Genomic DNA, 22407 nt, shown 5'->3' with positions numbered 1-22407 from the left:
AGATGCTCCTGTTTAGCCGGACCTAATGGGTACCATGGGATGAGAATCAGCCACGGAGCTTCTGTAAAAGGTATACAGTATGAGGACTCTGCAGGTCCCTACAGTATGTCCAGCTCCTGGGAACTTTCACTTGGACAGTTCAGCCTCCGTGCAACTTAGAAATGCCTCCATGGTTGCAAGTGGCTAAAGGTATGAAAATGGCCTAGCACTGTCTTTAAAAGTCACCTTCGGGTAAACCTTGGAATTAGGTACTACTGCTCTGCCATTGTTTTGCCTTTAATATTGACTCTTAATATAAGCAGCAGTTGTACCTAGTCGGTTACTTTATTAATAAAATGTTAGCTTTTTTTTATTCTTTCAAAAAAATGTTTACTTGGCAACCTACTCCTCACTTTTTTCTATAAATCCATCTGTTATATTCTATAATGTAAAGCATATCAATTCTGTATTCAGACTATATATATATATATATATATATATATATATATATATATATATATATATATATATATATATATATATAGCAAATAGAAATATTACTGTATGCTCATTTGCATGTCTTAGACAGGTCTGCAACCCCGCCTTTCACCATTATCACCCAGCACACAGCACTTCCACTGCAGCAAGGGATTCTGGAAAATGACATGCAAATGAGCACACAGTGCCAACTTTTGCTTCAAACCCATTCAACATGGTTCCCCTATAGGCTTAAGCTTGCTGCGTGGTCATAGCTTTGAGCACAGCCAGGGTTAAGACGCATAGCCAGTAAACCCACCCACAGACAGACTGTTTCGATCTTAATGGGTCTCTTCAGTGTGGGGTTGGTTATACTGGCTATGCAAAAATGAAGCAGGGATAGGTTTTACCACACAGTTAAGTTATGATGGGTAAAAAAAGAGGCTGCTGCATAATGCAAGTTAAAAAAAAGAAAAAGATTCAGAGAAAATAAAATAGTACTTGTTAAGGGGAGTCTGAACTCACTGCCATTGCTTCTATTAAACATGAAGCATGAAGCTATTGACGATTGGTGAGCGGGATACAAACAATGGCTCAACTTCTCAGTGAGCGCTGACTGGGTGACCGTTTCTAACATGCTACGGTTGGGTCCACCCATCTAATGCATACCCTGCTCCTCCATCCCAACTGTGCCTATCTAGCAGATACACTACATGTTTTGAGTTCCTGTAAGATCAGCTGTAACCATTAAACATGTAGGCCCAGATTCACATAAGTGTGAAGCTTTAATCCCATTCACATGATTGGAGTAAAGAGGTGCTAAAGCTTGGCACCCTTTTGGGGATCTGGGCCAAAGTGTTTTGTTTGTGGTATACTGTAGGTTAGGGGACTTTAATAGGAACTTGTTTGAAGTACCTCCATCCAACATGAGTAGAGGAATTATGGTGATACCTATATATTTCTGCAAAATGTTGGAGGGTCTGCAAATGCCTCATCACCAGGTTCACTGAAGACTCCCCATTACATTCTAGGCAGGTAATTCCACGGTCTCATTATGTTTTTGTGTATTCCTTTCTTTACCCCAGAATTTGTGATCATTATTACATGTTATGAAGTGGCTGAAATGGCTTAAATGCATAATGTGCCAGGTTTAAATTATTTATTCATGTATGTATGTACAGTATGCATGTCTTTATATAGCGCCATTAATCTACATAGCGCTTGACTAGTAATACACGTGACAATCATATAAATAACAAATAATACAAATAACAGGTCATGGGAATAAGTGCTTCAGTCATAAAAGTAACATTTTGGAAGAGGAGTCCCTGATCCGAAAAGCTTACAATCTAATTCTACATTGATTTGACATTGGGGGAAAGCTATTTAGACATTTTAGAAAGGTTTATCAAATATTTATGCTTTGAAAAAAAGGTAGAGAGACTTCCTAATATAAATACATAAAAAAAAAAAAACGATTACAACAGTTGTCGATCAGCAAAATAATATTGTTACTCTGGTGCTGTAAATTAAAAAGTAATTCTACTCTGTATACGGACGGACGGACGGACGGACGGACGGACACTATTATTATTATGCTGCTATATTCATATTTGAGTAGTGATCATTACTTTAAATGGAATTAAATGTACTGTGGGTACTATGTGTAGTACAACAAGTCATGTTTCTTTCGTAAAACACCCTTCCAGTCCCTGCTGTTATTGCTTATTGCTGCTACTCCAGCTACAGGGTTTAAAATAATTCCTATCACTTTGGCTGCGGTCCCAGTAATGTCTGTGACACGCGCGCCCAGCGGGGGGGCGGGCGGCGCGTGCACAGCGCTAACCGCGATCTGCGGTCTCTGAGGGAGAAGGGAGCTTGCGACGGGAAGGGGCGTGGTCGGGGATTTGCGGGGGCGTGGCCATTACGTCACGCGGCTGGTTCGCCCTCATTGGGTGAACCGCCGGTGGGGGCGTGGCCACGCCTCCGTCGCTAGGAGTAAACTCAATTTGATTGAGTTGGGAAAAACCCTGCAGCACGGCGCGGCTGCACCTTCTGCGTGACGGTGCGTACTGGGCCCAGCCCAATTGAGGTGGCGGTGCTTACACGCACAGTGCACGCCGCGCCGTGCGCACAGGCTGTTACTGGGACCGCAGCCTAACACAGATAAACTAAAGCTAGCAAGCGTCCGGTTGGGTGTGTTGAAAAGCACAGCCAGTGCAAGGGTGACTACAGCGAGCACAAGGTACTTGATAAAATCCTCCAAACGATGTTTTGTTTAATAAAGAATAACAGATTTACAAGGGGCAAAGCTCCCCCTCCCGGGGTTATATATTTATACATTATGGTAATGTATGTATGTTACTGACAAGCCCCGTGCACTATTCCCAATGTATTGCTGTCCCACATGCCCAAATGTTTTCCCATCAAGATAAACCCACCAACACTAACAACAACATCAATGAGCGCAGGTAGTTGCTGCCGTACTTTAAATCAATAGATTACATTACAGCGTTAAGAGACCCCACACTATGGCTGGCAGCACTGCAGCCGCCCGCAGGACAGCAGCGCGATCAGAACATCAGGAGGAAAAGGTCTCATTGTGACGTCACCTGGAACCTCAGTCTCATTGTGCGAAAATCGAAAGGGGCGTGTCCGGCGTTTGTTGACTCGTTTCCATAGAGATAGATCGCGGCCCCGCCCCGATGCAAAGTGAGTGTGCTGCGTCTGCTGCGAGGAGTTGAGCGAGGTGAGCCTGTCATATGCATTCAATAACCTGATCGGAGTTAGTGAAGAATACGTGCTAATGCTAGTAGTTGTCCATCGGATCATGCACACCGACCGGTGCCTGCGAAGTGTTTTGCCTTCATGTGATGAGACTAGGCTCCTTATACTATCATTGTTTCTCTCTCGAAACTATAGGGGCATATATACTGTGCTAAAATCAACCGTGTGTCTTTGCTATCTTGGATAAATTTTTTCATGGCCATGTTCATTTTCTATTTACCCTCACAAATCCCATGTTATAAATGCGGGGTGCCATCTTAAAATGAAATGGGGTTGTCACTTGTGCTGCCGCTAAAAAGAGAGATTGAATATGAGCGCTATAGGGTTAGTTATGACTCAAGAGTTCTTATTTTTGCAAACAGTCACTGCCAAAAATAAGCTTCCATTTGTTCTTATAATTACAATTTTTTTCTTTATGATGAAATACACTGGAAAGTTATGGTTGCTAATGAATACAAGCTTTATTGGTCTTTCAACTTTTTGATTAAAAAAAAAACACACACACACACACACACACACACACACACACACACACACACACACACACACACACACACACACACACACACACACACACACACACACACACACACACACACACACACACACACACACACACACACACACACACACACACACACACACTGCGGTGAGGTCAAATGTACACTGGTCTAGCTATGACAACAGTGGTTACAACAGAAACTATACCATAGCTCTGCTTTTTGGCTTCATATCTTCTACCAGATGTACTCATACAGGGATACATTACATTTGCATAAGCACATTCTTCTCTTTAGGAACCATGGCGGGTACTTTCAGGCACAGCCCACACAGCGTAAAGCGATGGCAGCTGGAAAGTGTGGGACTCCAGGCAGGGGAGACAGAGATGTCAATCAACGACCAACCCATCTTGGACCAGGCTATGAGCAGTCAGACAAGATTTAGTGCATGGACACCAATGGCAAATAAATCATTTAATAAGCAGGTAAATTGTAAATATTACTTAGAACTGTAGCTATGAGATATGTTTTCCTCTCGGCCCCATCTAGAATAAACATAACTAAGATAATCAGTGAATCAAAGGATAAAGTTCCTGATAAGTCAGGAAAAGGTGTTAATGCAGCATATTTTATAAGGAGCAGAAAGGCCACTGCATCTGCCCCCAAAGGTCCCAAATAGAATGTACATGTACAATCTAGTACTTAATGGTTAAAATGAAGGTATGGAGAGGTGGCAGATTCCCAACAGGACCGGTTGGCATGTCCTCCGAAAGGCCATCAACTCCATATCATTTTTTCATACCCTTGAGATACATAATTGAAATGAAATGTGAACTATACTGAAAACTTAACTGGATATTTATTTTTATAACTAGAATATGAATTACAATACCTAAGCGGGGATCATACAATCACCCAAACAAATTCCCAATACCACGCGGCTCTATTCAGTATTCTGTGATGTTATCTCCCTGTGCTGGAGAAGACTATAAATCTGCATCCAAAGGAACAGAACTAAAATATTCTTCAGCACACAGCAGCAGCTTCACATAGAGGTTACATACAAACAGGAGCTAAAATGATAGGCATCCATTGAAGAAGTTTATCAGGTTTTTTGAAATACATTTATCAGCGTATTTTGTGATCTTATGGCAAAAGGAAGAAGACTCAATCAGACCTTATCTTGAACCATTAACTTACTACACTTGCCTGAGAAAGGGACTGCTGTGGTCCTGAAAGTTTGCAATTCTCTTGTAACAGCAGTTGCCCATTAAAAGGTATCATATTTACCCTACATTGGTTTTTAATTCTTTTTGAGAAAGTCTATTGTTTGGGCTAAAACAATAACACCCACTTACTCTTCCCTCTACACTAACACATTTGTCATAACTTCTTTATTTTATGCTTACAGCTCTTTCACGAAAGAGTTAACCTTGTAGGGCATTGGTTTGACCTGTGGACAGACAGGCAGCGCAAACAGTTCCTACATGCTGTTCTAATGAGGAGCAGCAAATCACAGCTGAAGTAAGTAGGGGACATGTAGGGAAAACGTTTGTGTTGAGAGGGAGGTGGAATGCTTCTAACCTCTGACAATAAAATGCACTGTATAATGATTCAATATTGATATAGCTCGAATACCCCATGCTCATATTCAGGGCCACCAAAAGTGGGGGGAGCTGGCACAGCCTTCCTGGGCCTAGAATAAGAAGAGGCCCCTTCTTCTCGACAACGATTCCCAATCCTGTCGCCGATCATTCTTCTGTTTGGCTACCGGCCTGACCCCCCCCCCTAAACTCCCACGCCCACACTCAAAAACTTGAGTCGCCACCACTCCCCTCACTTAACAATGGGCACCACATCCCCCAGGTCAAGAGTTCAGTCCTGAGCCCTGAAGGAGCTCTTGGCGGGTATGCTTATTTTACCTAAGGAGTGGACCACTACCCTACTGTTCTAGACCCACACTAATCTCCTGAAGTGTATTTGTGTTTAGTTGGCTGAGAGTTCCAGCAGTTGTTATAACTGGAGGAATTGCAATACATTTCTGTTTTCAAAGTGGAAGATTTACATTTCTGAAAGTGTACAACATTATTATGGGCAGACAAGGTGTGACAAGTAGTTCCCATCGGATACCATTTTCTATGTAACTTTGTCCATGTCATGGCGAGCTGACAGTCCAAACCCACTGTTACTAGAGATGATGAGTTCATTTTCTTGAGGTCACATACAGTGAATTTTACATCCTGTCTTTTCAAAGGTTTGTGCGAGACTGGTTCACAGAGGAGGTTCCTGTTACCAAACTAGACTTCACTACAGTAATGCCTCGGTTCATCTCTCTGTACATCCTGTCCTTCCTCAGTCCTCATGACCTGTGTACCGCTGCACAAGTTAGCTGGCATTGGAAATTCCTCTCCGAGCAGGTTTGAGTTTAGTCATATTCTCCCCGATCACCCAGCACACTGTTATTATATTATCTTCTTCTCCCTCGGCATTCTCTTCTCCAATCGGATATTCACTTTTTTTTCCTGTTCCGTATATCACCTGCTCCTCCTAATCTTTGTTTTGGATTTGGAAATCAGCATATATCCTCAGTCCATTTCCACGCTTATCTGTGACTATCTCACTTTTGTTTGTTGCTCCTTCACCTCACTTTCTGTGTATAAATCCAGATTCAGGAGACCAAGCTGCTTAATGCTGGATGTTAACCTGTTAGTTACCTTTCATTAATATTTTCAGGCAATAAGCACGGGAGGCGATAATGATGGTGATGACAGGATTCAACTGTACCAAACTATGAACTTTTTGCAAATGTTCAAGTGTTTTTTTTTCTCAAAAAGTTTGATCATTTCATAAAGCAAAAAAAAAAAAAAACACAATGAAAACAACAACAATCTATTTCACAAAGGTGTGATGTCAAACCCATGAATATGCCCACCCTTTATTTACACAATGGTCTTTGTTAAGGAATTTATATTTTCCCAAATGTTAATCTGTGGCGCTGTTGGTTTAGCATTGTTTACACTGGCTTAATGCTCTTTAATCTCAAGCACAGGGGACATCTTTTTTGGATCTGAACACAAGAAATTAAGCTTAAAGTTTTGATCTTGCAACATGCTATAAAGGAGTACTGGTTAGACTTTTTTCTTTTCTCTTTAAAGGATTGTCTGTGGATGCCAAAATGTACCAAGTTTGGTTGGTTCCTGCCGTACACTCCACCAGACAATGAATATGGGGCTTGGAAGAGGCATTACATCACGTGCGCATCTAGCATAGATTACCTGACTCCGAGAGAGGCTGCTGAGACATATGGCACGCTGAACGAGCCCAAGGAAGGGAAAGAGGAGCAAGAAGAACAGCTCAGGGAGAAGTGGCTACGGAAAATGCTCCGGGACAAACTAGCGCTACACAAACGTCAGTGGTATTTAACCTTTTGCTGTCATATGGGCCTTGGACATATTTCCAAGTAACTAAATCATTGAGTTTTTTAAAATTTTTACGATAGGTTGTTTTTTCTGCAAAGCTAACCTGTCATTGCCCGAGTGACAAAGCGATGTGTTATTTACCTTATGGAGGCAAAGGGTTTAATAATGTGTAGTTGGAAATGTGGGTATTTACCAAAATGTCAATGAATTGACTATATTTTCTAACCCTAGCATACCATTGTCAGGCTTAACCAAAGAGTAGGCGGTAATGAATAAGCAGGGTGAGGATCCCAGTTGCTGAAGCACGGTACTGGAGAAATATAGGTAGTGCGCAAGGTCAGGAACAAGTAAAAGGGTCAAACCAGAATCTGGTACCTGAAGGTCCTGAAGGAGCAGGCGAGGAGCGAGGTTAGGTAGAGGTCAGGCTCAAAACCACAAGCCAGATATCTGAGATACCGAAGGAGCAGATGAAGCGTAGAACCAAGAAAAAGCCAATGGTCAGAGGTCTCAAACAAGCATATTCACAGGAACATATGAGAGAGCCAACACAACAGAACAAGTCTGGTTGTACTGGCAAGGTAACACGGGTGACCGTTGGTTATTATAGGTTGCCTAGGTAGGCGTGTCATAATACACAGAGCAATGACTCTGGGGCTTAAACTGGCCAATCACTGGGTAGATGTGTCATAATACAGACCATCGTCTATGGTTCTTAGATTAGCCAATCACAAGGTAGATATGTCATAATACAGACCAAAAAGATAGCACAGGAACAGTCAGCAGCCTTATAACCATATTGCTATGTATGGAAGCAAAACAGTAATATTTCACTCTGTTTCTTCCATGTACTATATGTAGGAGAAGCATAGATGACTTATTTAACAATAGTTTTATAGTATGAGGCAGCAAAACTTTTCAGTTTATACGAAAGGGAGCATTTAAGCCATTGGTGGGCAATAGGCGACCCAGCCCTCAAAGTCTTCGCCTGCATGCCCGGCCCTCACCCACTTACCACCCCAGAAGTCAGCTCTCCCCCTCTCCACAGTGCAGAGGGAGTAGAGACGTTTTTCCTGCTGCCTGAGCTGGGACAGTATTCCTCAGTGTGCCAGCATTAAGAAGCTGTCTGGGGGGCAGGGGGGAGAAGCACATACCAACGGCTGCAACATCCCTTCTGCATGTACTATATATGTATATATCTATACTAGCTAAAGAGCCCAGCTTCACACGGGTTGCGGTAATTCCTACAATTTTACCTCTTCACTCACAATTTTATCGCTCTCCCCATTCTTCAAATTTTACCCCCTTACCCCTCCTCCCTCACAATTCCCCCACCCCCTACTCTTGCTGCAGCTTTGGCTAGTCGATTTCTAAAGGGTGTCAAATATAAACTAAAAATGTAAATTTAAACCCCCGGTGGGAGAGTCCTGCGTTGCAATGCCTCTGGGAATTGTAGTCTTAGGACGCGGTAATAGTTGCCGTGACGGCGTGTGCATGCGCGTCGCGAACAACATGCCTTATTCCTATGGGAACGCCCATATGGGGCGCACGATGGGGCGCGACGTCTCTACTGCGTTTTGGAAAGGCAAAATATTTAGTCTTTCTAAGCAACGGCCGCAGGATGTCCGCGTCACTTGGAGCGGTTCAGCCAATGACGGGCGAACCGCTCATGTGACGTCCTGGCCACGCCTACGCCATGCCTCCCCATTGCCTGAACATCGACCAAAAGCAGAGTTCATATTCGCGCGAGGGACAGACGTGTGCCACGTGCGCTATGAGTATAATCTTAGCCTTAAACCTGTGTGTCAAGCCTGGTGGACACTAGTAGTTCTGAATCCATGAGGACAGAACTAAGTTCTTGCCAGGCGCAGATGAACCGGTCTGACAAAAATATATAGCAATTAGCTACATTTAACGTATTTAATATGTCACTGTTCTTAATTCACTTTCATTATAGGATGGACTAGCGCTTTTTAAGGAGTCTTCTTCCATAAGACACCTTCAGATGCTGGAGACACCATACAACCCATTGACTTGAATAAGTTATAAGGTGTAATCAGTGATGTCTTATACCAGAAGACTTCTTAATAAGTATGGGCCCTTACATCATATACCTACTCACAGAAAGGTTAGTTATATGTATTGTCCTTTTTGAGGTATTTCTGCTCAGTTTGCTTGCCTCGGTTTTTAGGCGAACTCTTTAAAACCCGCCCCCCTTGGATGAGTGGAGTATGGACCTCTGCTCTTTTAGGCTCCAGATTAAGACGAAGCCAGACGAAGAGCATGTCTGATAAGGCTGCTTTACAAGCTGCTCTGTGGTTGATTAAGGTAAGGGACATAAATGTAGTATTTGATTTTTGTGCTGAACCCGATAAGCCTGTAATCTATACAATCTTATGTAAATGTTCTTCTACTTCACATGAATAGTGAAATCTTCAACTGCTACCAACCCACATATTAAGGCCCATATTTACCAAGCAGTGCTATTCCATAAGACCCCTTTGCCGTAAGATGTCTTCCAGAGCTGGAGGGTCCTGTATGGCATAGCCCCGCTTATGCTCCTAAATCACTCATCAAATCTTACTGAATCCACCCGTGCAGTAATTCTATATCATGCCCCTTTCCTCTCTCAGAATCAAGCAAAATATGAATTCACACCTTTATTACTGTCGTCTCTTTCTCTCTCTTCATGGGTTCTCCGGCCTGAAATGCTTTTGGGCAGGCTCATTTATCTTACAATATGGTCAAACGCTGCTTTTCCCTTAGTCACTGGCTACTGCTATCCTCCAGAATTAAATACATGTATTCCCATAAACAAAACCCGCCATGAGTCTAAGTTAGGGTTGCCAGATGTCCCGTATACACGGGATTGTCCTTATTTTATTGACTTGTCTGGTTGTCCCGGAAAGGTCTGTCGGGATGTATAATTGTCCTGTATTTTAGTGTCTTGACGTGAAATGCCTGAACTTAAAATTACTGTAATTAAATTAGTCATAAAAAAGTAATGGATTTCTACTCGAGTTTTGTAGTTACCTTTCTGATCGATATCCCCTTACTAAATTATTACAATAATAAAGTCAGGAAAGTGCCTAGTCATCTCATAATACCCCTATAGGTGTTACTTTTTCTCCCACCGCTCGCGTCTTTCCATGCTCTGCCAAGAGCAGAGATGATAGCGGTCAAGCGTGAGATACCATTCAGCTCGAAGCATTGGAAATCATTCCTCACTCATTATGACGTCAAACTTTCATACTGGATTTCGGCGTCCCATGTTATAAAAACTTAAATGTGTCAACCCTACTGTAACTTCATATATCTTATCTACAAATATTTTCCCATGTGCGCCCAAGACCTTTTATGCACCTCTACTTCTTGGACTCTCTCCTGCATCCATCTCCAAGACTTTCTCCACGGAATAAATAGCCTGTCTTGCAACGTCATATATTTACATGTGCCATGAAAATCTTGCTTCCTCCACAAGATGCCTGTCACCTGATGCCAAGAAGAGTGCATCTCAGCTGCTAGCTTCACTCCAAGCACACATGGGGGTTATTCACTAAACTAGTGGTGCTGAGTGGGGCACTATCGCACGGAAACTCACATTGAAGTAATGCGGATGGAGTTTAATGAATAACCCCTATAGTGCTCTCCTCCCATATCACTTACATTGTAAAAGCGGAGAGTGTTCAAATGTAAGTTTCTTGGAGATGACCTCTTTAGATATATCAGTATCATTATTCATATGAGAATTAGTATATGTTAATGTATATATATTTTTTTTAAGTCAATGTTGATGTAACTTTCACACCCGTTGTATAGTGGTGTGGAATATTTTGGCACATTATAATTTATTTTTAATGATAATAAATACATGAAGGTGCAATAAAGTGCGATGTCTCAAGGCATTTGGGTTAAATATGAGGGATAAAGAGTGCACCATAAAACCACAAATCAATCATTTGGAATACTGGAAAACTAGACCAAAGTCATTGTTTCCAAATGTAAACTCTAAAAAAGGTTACATGGTGGCAAAAATAACCATATGTGCTACAATTTGAAATGTGGTATGATAAACATGTTGAATGAAAGGTTAGGAATGTAGGGAATAAATCTAATATGTATTTGTTGTATTACTGATGATTGTGCAAGTAATCGAAATACAAGGAATTTCCAATTTTGAAAAATTGTAATGATAAATATAACATTTTGTAGCAATAAGGTATTTAGTTTCCACCCAATTATTAGGAGCATTAATGAACATAAGTGTACATAAATTGATGGAGTGACTTAGCCATAACATCCTATAAATAGGAGCTCTTTGTGGAATAAAAGGTAAAGAAACGCCAAGTTCTGGGTGGGGTTACATGTCATGTTATTTTAGTGTGTCTATAGTTACTGCAGAACTACTGTAGTAACATAATTTGCTCAGCAACTAATCAGTTAACTTGGAGAAGCTAATAGTATTTAGCCTGTCAGTGCTAGAGCGGTAGAACTCCAAACAAAATCCTCAGGTTGTCTGTTCTACAGTATACCTCAGCTTCATAAATACCAGATCCTTATTAAATTACAATTAAGTGAAATGTCATCAAGTCGCACATTGCTCTAGTTGTAATCTCCTTTGCGAACACTGCTGTAAGTCGTTTAAGTCAACATAAAAATGCATGGTGAATTCTTCCAGGACCAGAATTGCATCCCAAATAAGTCTCTATCAAGTCAGCTGTTGGATGAAAATAACCATACACCACGCTTCAGACTGGCACTGGAGAAAGAACTTGTGGAGAAGTCAATAAAGATATTACCAAGAAGGTATGTCATCCTTAAACGCATGTCATAGCAGGAATCCGTAACCATCCCCGGCCTCTCTGCTTCTTAACAAAATATACTAGCTGTACCCGGTGTAACAGTAGGAATTTAGACCAGGGTAATGCAGTTGATGTGGTCTACTTAGATTTTGCAAAGGCTTTTGATACGGATCTACACAAGGGGTTAGTTTACAAAATAAAGCAAATTGGACTCTGTAATAATATATGCACCTGGATTGAAAACTGGTTAAAGGACAGACAACAGAGGGTTGTCATAAATGGAACTTTTTCAGGTTGGGCTAAAGTTGTGAGTGGAGTACCTCAGGGATCGGTACTGGGACCCCGGCTTTTTAACTTGTTTATTAATGACCTTGAGGTTGGGATCGAGAGCAAAGTCTCCATCTTTGCTGATGATACTAAATTGTGTAAGGTAGTAGAATCAGAGCAGGGTGTCATTTCTCTCCAGAAGGACTTGGAGAGACTGGAAACGTGGGCAGGTAAATGGCAGATGAGGTTTAATACGAATAACTGTAAGGTTATGCATTTGGGAAACAAGAAAAAACAGGCGAATTACAAATTAAATGGGGATAAATTAGGGGAATCCTTGATGGAGAAGGATTTAGGAGTGCTTGTAGACAACCGCCTGAGAAATAGTGCCCAAAGTCATGCAGTAGCTGCAAAGGCAAACATGATCTTATCTTGCATTGAACGGGCAATGGATGGAAGGGAAGTAAACATAATGATGCCCCCTTTTTATAAAGCATTAGTAAGACACACCTTGAATATGGAGTACAATTTTGGGCACCAGTCCTTTGAAAATACATTATGGAACTAGAGAGAGTGCAGAGAAGAGCCACCAAATTAATATAGGGGATGGATAATCTGATTTATGAGAGGCTTGCTAAATTAGATTGGTTTACATAAGAAAAGAGGAGTCTAAGAGGGGGTATGATAAATATATACAAATATATTCGGGGACAGTACAGGGAGCTTTCAAAAGAACTATTCATCCCAAGGGCAGTACAAAAGACACGGGTCATCCATTAAGTTTGGAGGAATGGAGATTTCACAAGCAACAAAGGAAAAGGTTATTTACAGTAAGGCCCGGGCCATAGAGGGGGGGAGCCGTGCTGCACCGCGCTGACACTGAGGCTCGCCTGCAGAAGCTGTGCGATTCCATGCACATACAGGCGAGCCAGCGTCCGCGATCGGAGGTGGGGGGAGACTGAGGGAGGCGGGGCAGTGACGTCGCTGGGCCAATCGCCCGCAACGCACTGACGTCAACGTCACGGCGCCGACGTCACGGCGCCGACGTCACGGCGCCGTGACGTTGACGCAGCCCCGCTCTCATTGGAGGTTTTCAGCCGACAGCGCGCTGAAAAACAGCTTGGCGCTCGGCTGAAAACTCCAAAGCCTGAGCACGCCTGCGGACGCTCGCGCGAGCCCCCTCTCAAGGCATCCTCATTGAGGATGCAGGGGCTCAGCGCTGAGCGTCCACATGGCTCAGCGTGGCCTGTCCTTCTATGGACTCGGCCTTAGGGCAGTTAACATGTGGAATTCATTACCCATGGAGACTGTGATGGCAGATACGATATGTTCAAAAAAAGGTTGGACATCTTTTTTGGAAAAGAAAGGTATATAGGGATATATAAAATAAGTAAACATGGGAAGGATGTTGATCCACGGAGTAATCTGAGTCAGGAAGGAATTTATTTTTCCCCTTATGAGATATCATTGGATGATATTTTACTGGGGGGGTTTGTTTGCTTTCCTCTGGATCAATATACTGTAAGTAGGGATATGTTGTCTACATTTTGCATAGGTTGAACTTGATGGACGTATGTCTTTTTTCAACCTCTACTATCTACTATGTAATTATGTAACTATGTAACTTACACCGATCTATCAGATCTTAAAGGTTATTAATTAAACATTACTCGTTGTTTTCACCCCTCCCTGCAATGCCTTGCTGTCTCTTGTCCCTCTTCACCATCTTACTCTCTCCTCCATCATGCTCTACTACTCTCTGCACTCTCTCCTCCCTCTCTTTGTATACCCTGCCTTACTGTGTCTGCCCGTCTCTGTGCACACTACACTCCCTCCTCTCCTACTCATTTCATTTGTCCTCCTCTCCTTACTGTCTCTGTTTCCCCCTCCTACTCACCTTGCTGTCTCTCCACCCCTCTCTTTGCACTCCCTCCTGCCCCATGGGCACACTACTCTCCATTCCCTCCTACTCATCATCCAGCTGTCTTCTCCTTGCTGCATAGGAGGAGCGGAGACAAAGAGACAAGGCAAGGAGGGTGAGAGAGCTGTCTCTCCTCCCCTCCTTGCTGTTGTGACGATAGCTTCCACAGGCTTATTAATATTACACAAAAATAATTGGGTTTGAACTGAACGAGGCTTAAGATATAATAAATTGTATTTATTCCTTAGAATAAAGGTGAACACAACAGATAATGCAGTAACAAACAAGAAGTACACTTACATTGGGGTTGGGGAATGAGAAATATGATGTAGCATTTCTCTCAGCAGTCAGGAAATCATTCAGGTGAGATCAGGTTACCATATCAGCAAACGAAAACGAATGAAGACTTTGCATGAAGACCAAAAATGAAGACAAAGGATAGATGGGGAACAGCAGGTTATAAACCTTTTGTCCCTCTATCTGTAACATTAAGAACCTGTGATTGGTTTGCAATTATCTCCAGCCAATCTTTGATGGGGGGACACATTTTAGGACAGGCCCCCCTGCTAGCTGGCACATGTGCAGTAGAACTCTGGGGTCTCCTTTCTGAGGCCCCACATGTGCAAATGGAATGCCAGCCCAGCTACCCCTCCGGATCTTGGACAAGATAACCTGTGTTGGACAGTGATAAGTGGGACACTTAAAAACTGCTATGGTATGCGCCCCCTCCACTCTCACAGAGACAGGGAGGGTGATAAAACCTTTTGAACAAAACTTAAGTTCTAGCCATTGGGCCATGTCTCTAGGGCCATATGTCATCCTGATAGCAAAGGAATTTCTCTGAAGCTTTGTCCATACCTTGAGACACAGTATTAACGGACTATTAACCCTTGTGCTACCGGATGGATTCTAGTGTGTGTGTGCAGACAGTGATGTACAATAACAGAGGGGAAACAGGAAAATAAACATTTACAGGTTATAACAGGGGTGAAATCACATTTCTGGACCTCAGTCCAGTTAACCCCTTGTCTCCCTGGTGGGGTCAGGGGTGGCCAAATGGGGTGCAACCCCTTTAATACCGGGCCACCCCCTTTCTCCCTCTATAGCTGTGTCTTTGTCTCCTCTCCTTCTTGCTGTCTATCTCTCTCTCTTCCACTCTTTGCTCTCTCTCTCTCCTCCTTGCTGTCTCTCTCTCCTCCTTGCTTTCTCCCTCTCTCTACACCTTGCTGTCTTTCTCTCTCCTCCTTGCTGTCTCTCTCTCCTCCTTGTTGTCTCTCTCTCTCCTCCTTGCTGTCTCTCGCCTCCTTGCTGTCTCTCTGTCTCCTTCCTCCTTACTTTCTGTGTGGCAAGTCAGCCACTGGTTGATAGGCTCTAGCACGTGACATCATAATGGTGACATCATAATGAGTTGCCTTAGCTATATATATATATATACCTAAGGCAACAATATATATACTTAGTTAAGTTATGGTGAGTAAAAAAAGTGACAAAAACCCACCACAGCAAAGCATATAGCAAATGGAAATATACTGTATGCTCATTTGCATGTCTTAGGCAGGTCTGCAACCCCGCCTTTCACCATTATCACCCAGCACACAGCACTTCCACTGCAGCAAGGGATTCTGGGAAATGACTTGCAAATGAGCACACAGTGCCACTTTTTGCTTCAAAAACCATTTTAAACATGGTTCCCTATAGGCTTAAGCTTGCTGCATGGTCACAGCTTTAAGCACAGCCAGGGTTAAGATGCATAGCCAGAAAACCCACCCACAGACAGCTGTTTTGACCTTAATGGGTCTCAGGGTCTCATCAGTGTGGGGTTGGTTAACTGGCACTGCCCTGAGGAAGGTCCCACTCTGAGGACCGAAACGTTGGCTGCCCTGTGTTGTTAATACACTTTATTTTACTTCATCATATTGCGGTGTGCTGTCTCTTTGTTACCTTGATTTCCCTGGTTACCCTATATATATATATATATATATATATATATATATATATATATATATATATATATATATATATATATATATATATATATATATATATGAAGGAACAAAAATTGTGGCGCCAAAATAATACTATAATGCAGTGTATATATATAAAAACTGTAGTGCTAAATATTATATATTGAAAGTGTGTTTAAATCCTAAATGTGATTAAATAACAAAAATGTGCAATAGGAATGTTATATACTAAACATGATAAACAAATTCTACTTAAAACGACACCATAGGATTATGCATAACAAATAGTGAAAATTTATGACTAAAAAAGTGCAAAAAAATGCTGAAAATAGACCGAATATGAAAAAATGAAAAAAAATATATATTTAAAAAAGATTATAATATAAAATCCAACCAGTCCTTCAATGATCAGTCCATAATAGGAGGTATAGGATGTGTGCAAAGGATCTTCTGCTGCTCTCACAAGGGATAAACCACCTCCACGGATATCTACAAACAGAAAAAGAGAGAGAGCGCACGCCCCATAGCATAATACTGCGTGATTTATTATAAAATAGGGGAAGGGATGGATGGGGGGGGGGAATCGCACTCACAAGATAAAAAGTATTAAAATGCAGTTTGTGAATAAATTCACCACCATCCGGTACTGCTGGGCGAAATCACTTCCAGATAGCTGATCAAGATCACCGCCAACCGGGTAAGGACGCCGTTACACCGTCTGTATGCTGCTCAAATTCAGCTCTCCACTCCGAATGGCCGCTGTAGTCTTCCCGCGCTGGGTATGGCCTCGTGCGTGTGCGCAGCGTCTTCGTGACGTAATCGCGCTTCTCAGTATCCCTGACGCGTTTCGTCACCAATCGACGACTTTCTCAAAGGGCTGATGATTCATGGGTAAAAGTCCTGCCCTTTTATACAGCCAGTCCAATAGTTAATGATCAATCGCAAAGTGATAAGTGACCCATAATACGCTTTTAGGGTGCTGCTCATATAAATGAATACTAAAGATGACTGACAGCAAAAGAGGCAGATATATAACTATAATATATGGAGATAAACACTTATTGTGGGAGGATCTAAAAAGCTTAATTCATGTACAAAACACATATAATTACATAATTAAAACTACATTACATTCTAAAAATAAAAATAGATGTAATTCATATGTTGGGATAAGTGAACTGACAAACAAAATACATCTAGCACTAATAAAAATACCCTCATTGGTCAAATGAATACAACATGTAATGACAAATTTGATATAACAATATATTCCCTATACAAAAAACAGATGGGATAAAGTGTGACATTGAATTATACCAGCAAACAAATACAATAGTACTAATAGTAAACAATGTCTACATCTGAAGACAGGAATTGAGTTTAGTTCTCCATATAGAGATAGTGTATATCAGGTTAGGAACTTTATCAACTGCCGCAGTATATTTGTGGTGTACTGCATCCAGTGTGGATGCGGGTTACGTTATATTGGACGCACCACAAGGCCTCTCTGCACTCGGTTCCTGGAGCAAAGAAGGAGTGTCATAAAGGGATTAATTGTGAATGGTATTTCCCGACACTATAAAATTCACCAAATTCACCTTAGCGACCTTTGCATCTACCACTATATGAGTGCTTCTTCATAGGGGTTCTTCTACTTGTTTAGGCAAGTGTTCTTATGTGTTTCATGACCCTGCAAACATGAATCATGAACTACAGTATATGAACAGCAGAAGCTTCAGTGATCCAGCGATATCCAGGATTCTTTCCAGTTTATTATACACATGGAACAACATTGGTGTCAAATATCAGTTTGTATCTCCAGTTAGACACATTTCCTTGACCTTGAATGATAAGCTAGGTAGGCAGACCGGCTGCTCGAGAATCAATAATATAAAATATGATTAACACAGTAGAAATGACCTGGCTTCAAGAAGTGAACTAGTATTGAGACCCATGAAATGAATCAGGACTTCTCTTGTTTATTTGTCAAAGGCAGAATGTTGCGGGATCCAGCTCCTACCCGGCTCTTCCTCATAGACAACGTCATAGCATCCATCAGAAATACGGACACCTTAGCTCCCCCTCTCAGCCCTACTTGCTGCTGATATCGTCCATGATGCCGGCATATGAGGTGTTCTTTTCTTAGGATTCTTCTAAGTTGTGTTGAACTAGGTACACTTGTGCATGTACTGAATGAGTCCTCGCTTGTCTCTACAGGTTGTTCTGGACAGTGTTAAGCCCAATGTGGTTGCCATTGTCTACGACTACAGTGGGATGACAACTGAAAGTCTTCTGTTATATGTGGAGAAGGCTCTGGATGGATGCACGGCCCAGAGCATTGGGATTGTCACGACTGGTGATTCCCAACAGATACATTTACTGCAATGTAATGACTGGTTCAGATTCCTTTTACCTCCTTAGTGCAGAAGGTTCCTGCTAAGCATGACTTTACTAAGTATTACTTTACTATGTATTGCTTGTCTATCAAGTACTAAAATCTTTACTATAACCTTCAACCCCTACATGCACTTCTACGCAACTGAAATTCAAGATGCATCATTTTACTATTCCGTTACCAGCCTATGTGGATAAGTCTTCTCTTATTTCTTTTTTGCAATCAGTATTTGCATTTCAAGGTCCTCTGGACATTTGATTGTGCACATAAGACCTCAATTTCTAGTAGACACGATATTTGCCATGTGAGTGATCTACAAATGTATTCAGTCCGATTTCCATATCAAGTACTTAACGCAACGAATGTTAAAGTGTCTTTAATGAGCGCGCATTGCATTTCACTGATTTTTCCCAGGTTGCAGAATCACTTCCCATAATGTCCTGTGTCCTGAGATCAGAGATTTCTGGGAAAAGCTGGGAAGCTGTGTGGTTTCAGATAAAGAAGGCGGTCACATTGATCTCTTTGTCCCTCTGGCAGCATCAGGTCAGACATATTGTTTTATGTTACAATCCAACACTAAAAAATGCTCCACGTTCGGAAAGAGTTGAAGCCTAATTGTCTTGCATCCTTCAATCATAGAAGATACTAATATAGCCATAGACAAAGGTGGTGCTAGCGGATAATCAAATTCAGCTACAACTTCGATTTCCAATGAGCTCATATTGAAATGGATGAATGAAGTTTGTAGTAGTGTGTGAGGCGATTGTTGGATTAATGGCACCCCCAAAAAATCCTGTTTAGCGCTGCCTCTATCTATAGGATAGTAGGAGATTATACTTTTAAAGCTAGTCTCACTTTCTGTACATAATCTTATTATGTTATTACCTTTTTTATTATCCCGATAACATGCGTTGTTTTGAAAAAATCCGATATTATAAAACATGTTTTTTGTTGTCTATTAAACCCCTGTTTTCGCAAAGATAATATATTGTTATATTATTGTTATTTGTTCCATCTATATATAGAAGGAAGTGCATCATTAACTTTGTTTTTTGTGATACCTGGTCTAACAGCAAATAAAAAAACACTTGTGAGCACATTCACATGTCGCAGACAGGCATGCAACCCTGTCTTTCCCCATAATCTCCTAACATACAATGGTTCGACTGCAGCTATGGATTCTGGGAAAGGACATGCAAATGGGCACATAGTGTACCTTTTGCTTCAAATCCATTTTAATATGGACCCCATATAAGCGTATGCCTGCAGCATTACACAGCTTTTCAGCACAGCCTGGGTTTAAGAAGTGCATAGCCAGTAACCCTACCCACAGACAGCTATTTCGACCTTTTGGGTCTCATCAATTTGACGTTGGTTAAACTGGATTTGCAATGTGAAGCTGGGATAAGTTTCAACCGCACACATTAAATGGACCAACATAATTTTACATTGGCAATATTTCAGGAGCTACAGTAATGTTATCCTTTCATAAGAGTTACAGCTCAGCCCTTATCTCTGCCCACGGTTACATGTGATCTCTTGCCTAGCCCCTAATGGAAGCAGCAAATGCTGCATATGTTGTGATATGTTATTTTTTTTTTTAGTTAGACTTTCAGTCCTACATTTGTTCTTTTGTTTAGTGCAAAATTAATGAGTACTTCAGTATTAAGTGATACCTTTTTTATTTGGACTAACAATTGATATTTTAGGCCAAACTTTCGAGTCCAAATAAAAAATGAAATCCCCCAACACTGAAGTACTCATTTATTTTGCACTATTGCAACTAGACTAACAAGGCTACTTCTATTTCATTCTTTAGTTTACAAGGTAATTATGGTGCCGTCATTAGACAAACACAAGGCTTGGTTTCAGTGTTCCCAACAAAACAAAATTCATATTTATTTTTCACAACATAGTAAGACAGTCAATTTAGCATGGCTAAAAGTTGACGCTTCTTCCTCCATAATATTGCCTTTGCTCGTCAATCTACTGCTAAAACTGTAATGCATGCCCATATCCTCTCCCGTCTGGATTATTGTAACATACTGCTAACAGGCCTCACTGCCTCTCAACTTTCTCCTCTGCAATCTATCAAAAATTCTGCTGCTAGAATAATTTCAATTTCCTAAAACAGTCTCTGCTCATCTCCTCCTTAAATCCCTCTCCCCGCATCCCATAACATTTCGGATCACCAACAAAGTTCTCCTCCTTACCTGTAAGGCTCCCCACTCATCTGCTCCTACCTACATATCGGGTTTGATCTCTCGTTATGTCCCTGTTCATCTACCCATAGCTGTCTCCTCTCCACTCCTTTCACCGCTACTGCTCTCTCTCGCCTTTAAACCCCTTTTCCCCCACTGCTCCTTACCTGTGGAACTGGTACCACAGTCACTCCTACCAACCATTGTGGCCAAGCACTGCACTTATTCCCTCAACTGCTGTCTCGGAACATTTCCCATCATACCACTTAGATTAAATAAAGATATACATAGAGTACAAGGGTGATATCGTCTTTATACGGAAGCTATTTACACCAATAGGTTATGGAACAAAGATTTGAGTAGCTACACTAGGTAGAACTGCCCCGTTAGGACTTCTGCAACCTCGTAAAAGGGAGACATTGGGAAGAGCCATATTATTTTGTTTTTAACTCAGAAATAATTTGGTTACGTCCAGACTGGTAGTAAAAAAAAAAAAAATTAAATGTACAGTTAGATTTTTGTACACGTTTCCCCAGTTGCAGCCACCTACACACACAATGCATTCTGAAGGCATCAACTAATAAGTGTCAGCTGTCATGTAGCACTATATGTATTGTCAAGAAGGAAAAATGGGTTGGAAGCTCAGCTTTAAATTGGGCCTTATTCATAATGTTATTTTCCTGCAGCTCATAATGCAGTTGAAAAAGAAATGCAGCGTGAGATACCAAAATCTGTTTTTGGCTTAATGATGTACACCCCTATGGTATACACCAGTGTTTTTTAACCTTTTTTTTGATTACTGAACCCTATAATTATAGTGAGATTCTGAGTAACTTCATCTCTAATAGCACGTCTGAGATCAGATGCATAGTAAGGAACCCCAACCCTCTCTAATAGCGTGTCTGAGATCAGATGCATAGTAAGGAACCCCAACCCTCTCTAATAGCGCGTCTGAGATCAGATGCATGGTAAGGAACCCCAACCCTCTCTAATAGCACGTCTGAGATCAGATACTTTGAAATTCTTCTGTATTTGGTACCATTTTCAAATGACCTTAAAATTGCAGGAAACACTTTAGGGATGTGTTATGGATTACAGGTAGCATAAGGTATATATATAGCATAATTGTTATAGGTTACAGGTAGCATAAGGTACATATATAGTATAATTATATGTCATAGTACAGCTTAGAGCATACTGTCAGAATATTAGCTATTTTTCTTGCCCTGGAAATAATATCAGTTACCAGAAGTTTTGCAGATAGAATTTCCTTGATCTGCTGAGAAATGGCCAGGATATATTGTTGTGACATATGTCGTTGAGAGGCAGGTACTTAGCATAAAGGAGAAGTTACTTGACCTGTAAGCACCCTGTGGTTAAACTGTAATGCCAGTAAGACAAGTCAGCAGCCACAGATAATGCTCACGTACACCACACAAACGAGAAGGACAATAAAAGGTTAGCATAGCGCCCTGTTAGACAGAACCGAGTGGCGAGCCACACTGAGACGAGACCTAGTGAGACTGGCGTGACCTATCATAATATCTTTGGGTTTCGTGAGTATGACATGTATACTAAGTAAATAATCTCTGCATAGGTAGATATGGATTGTTAGCTTACTGTTAGCTCATTTCTTTGCTATTTTGCTTATGATGTTTTCTTGTTATTTTGTTGTATTACAATAAACAACAAACCATG

The 22407-nt window shown here is 41.4% G+C and overlaps 1 protein-coding gene across 2 annotated transcripts in view; it reads left to right on the top strand.

Moving 5' to 3' along the window:
- Positions 1-2598: 2598 nt before the first annotated feature.
- ECT2L (epithelial cell transforming 2 like) overlaps positions 2599-22407 on the top strand; it is a 76149-nt gene continuing 56340 nt past the window's right edge. Inside the window, exons 1-11 of one of the 2 annotated variants that reach the window (XM_075597794.1) lie at positions 2599-2701; positions 2976-3168; positions 4041-4228; positions 5155-5267; positions 5998-6160; positions 6899-7151; positions 9351-9487; positions 11838-11965; positions 18106-18244; positions 18331-18499; positions 18923-19051. In XM_075597794.1, the coding sequence (XP_075453909.1) occupies positions 3162-3168; positions 4041-4228; positions 5155-5267; positions 5998-6160; positions 6899-7151; positions 9351-9487; positions 11838-11965; positions 18106-18244; positions 18331-18499; positions 18923-19051 (1426 nt within the window). In that variant the 5' untranslated portion in view covers positions 2599-2701; positions 2976-3161. Of the gene's footprint in view, positions 2702-2975; positions 3206-4040; positions 4229-5154; positions 5268-5997; positions 6161-6898; positions 7152-9350; positions 9488-11837; positions 11966-18105; positions 18245-18330; positions 18500-18922; positions 19052-22407 lie in introns of both variants that reach the window. The other variant, XM_075597795.1, reaches the window with a different exon arrangement.

The sequence above is a fragment of the Ascaphus truei genome, chromosome 4, assembly GCF_040206685.1.
Source record: "Ascaphus truei isolate aAscTru1 chromosome 4, aAscTru1.hap1, whole genome shotgun sequence".
In the NCBI taxonomy this organism is placed as follows: domain Eukaryota; kingdom Metazoa; phylum Chordata; class Amphibia; order Anura; family Ascaphidae; genus Ascaphus; species Ascaphus truei.
This window is presented reverse-complemented; position numbering and strand designations above follow the sequence as displayed.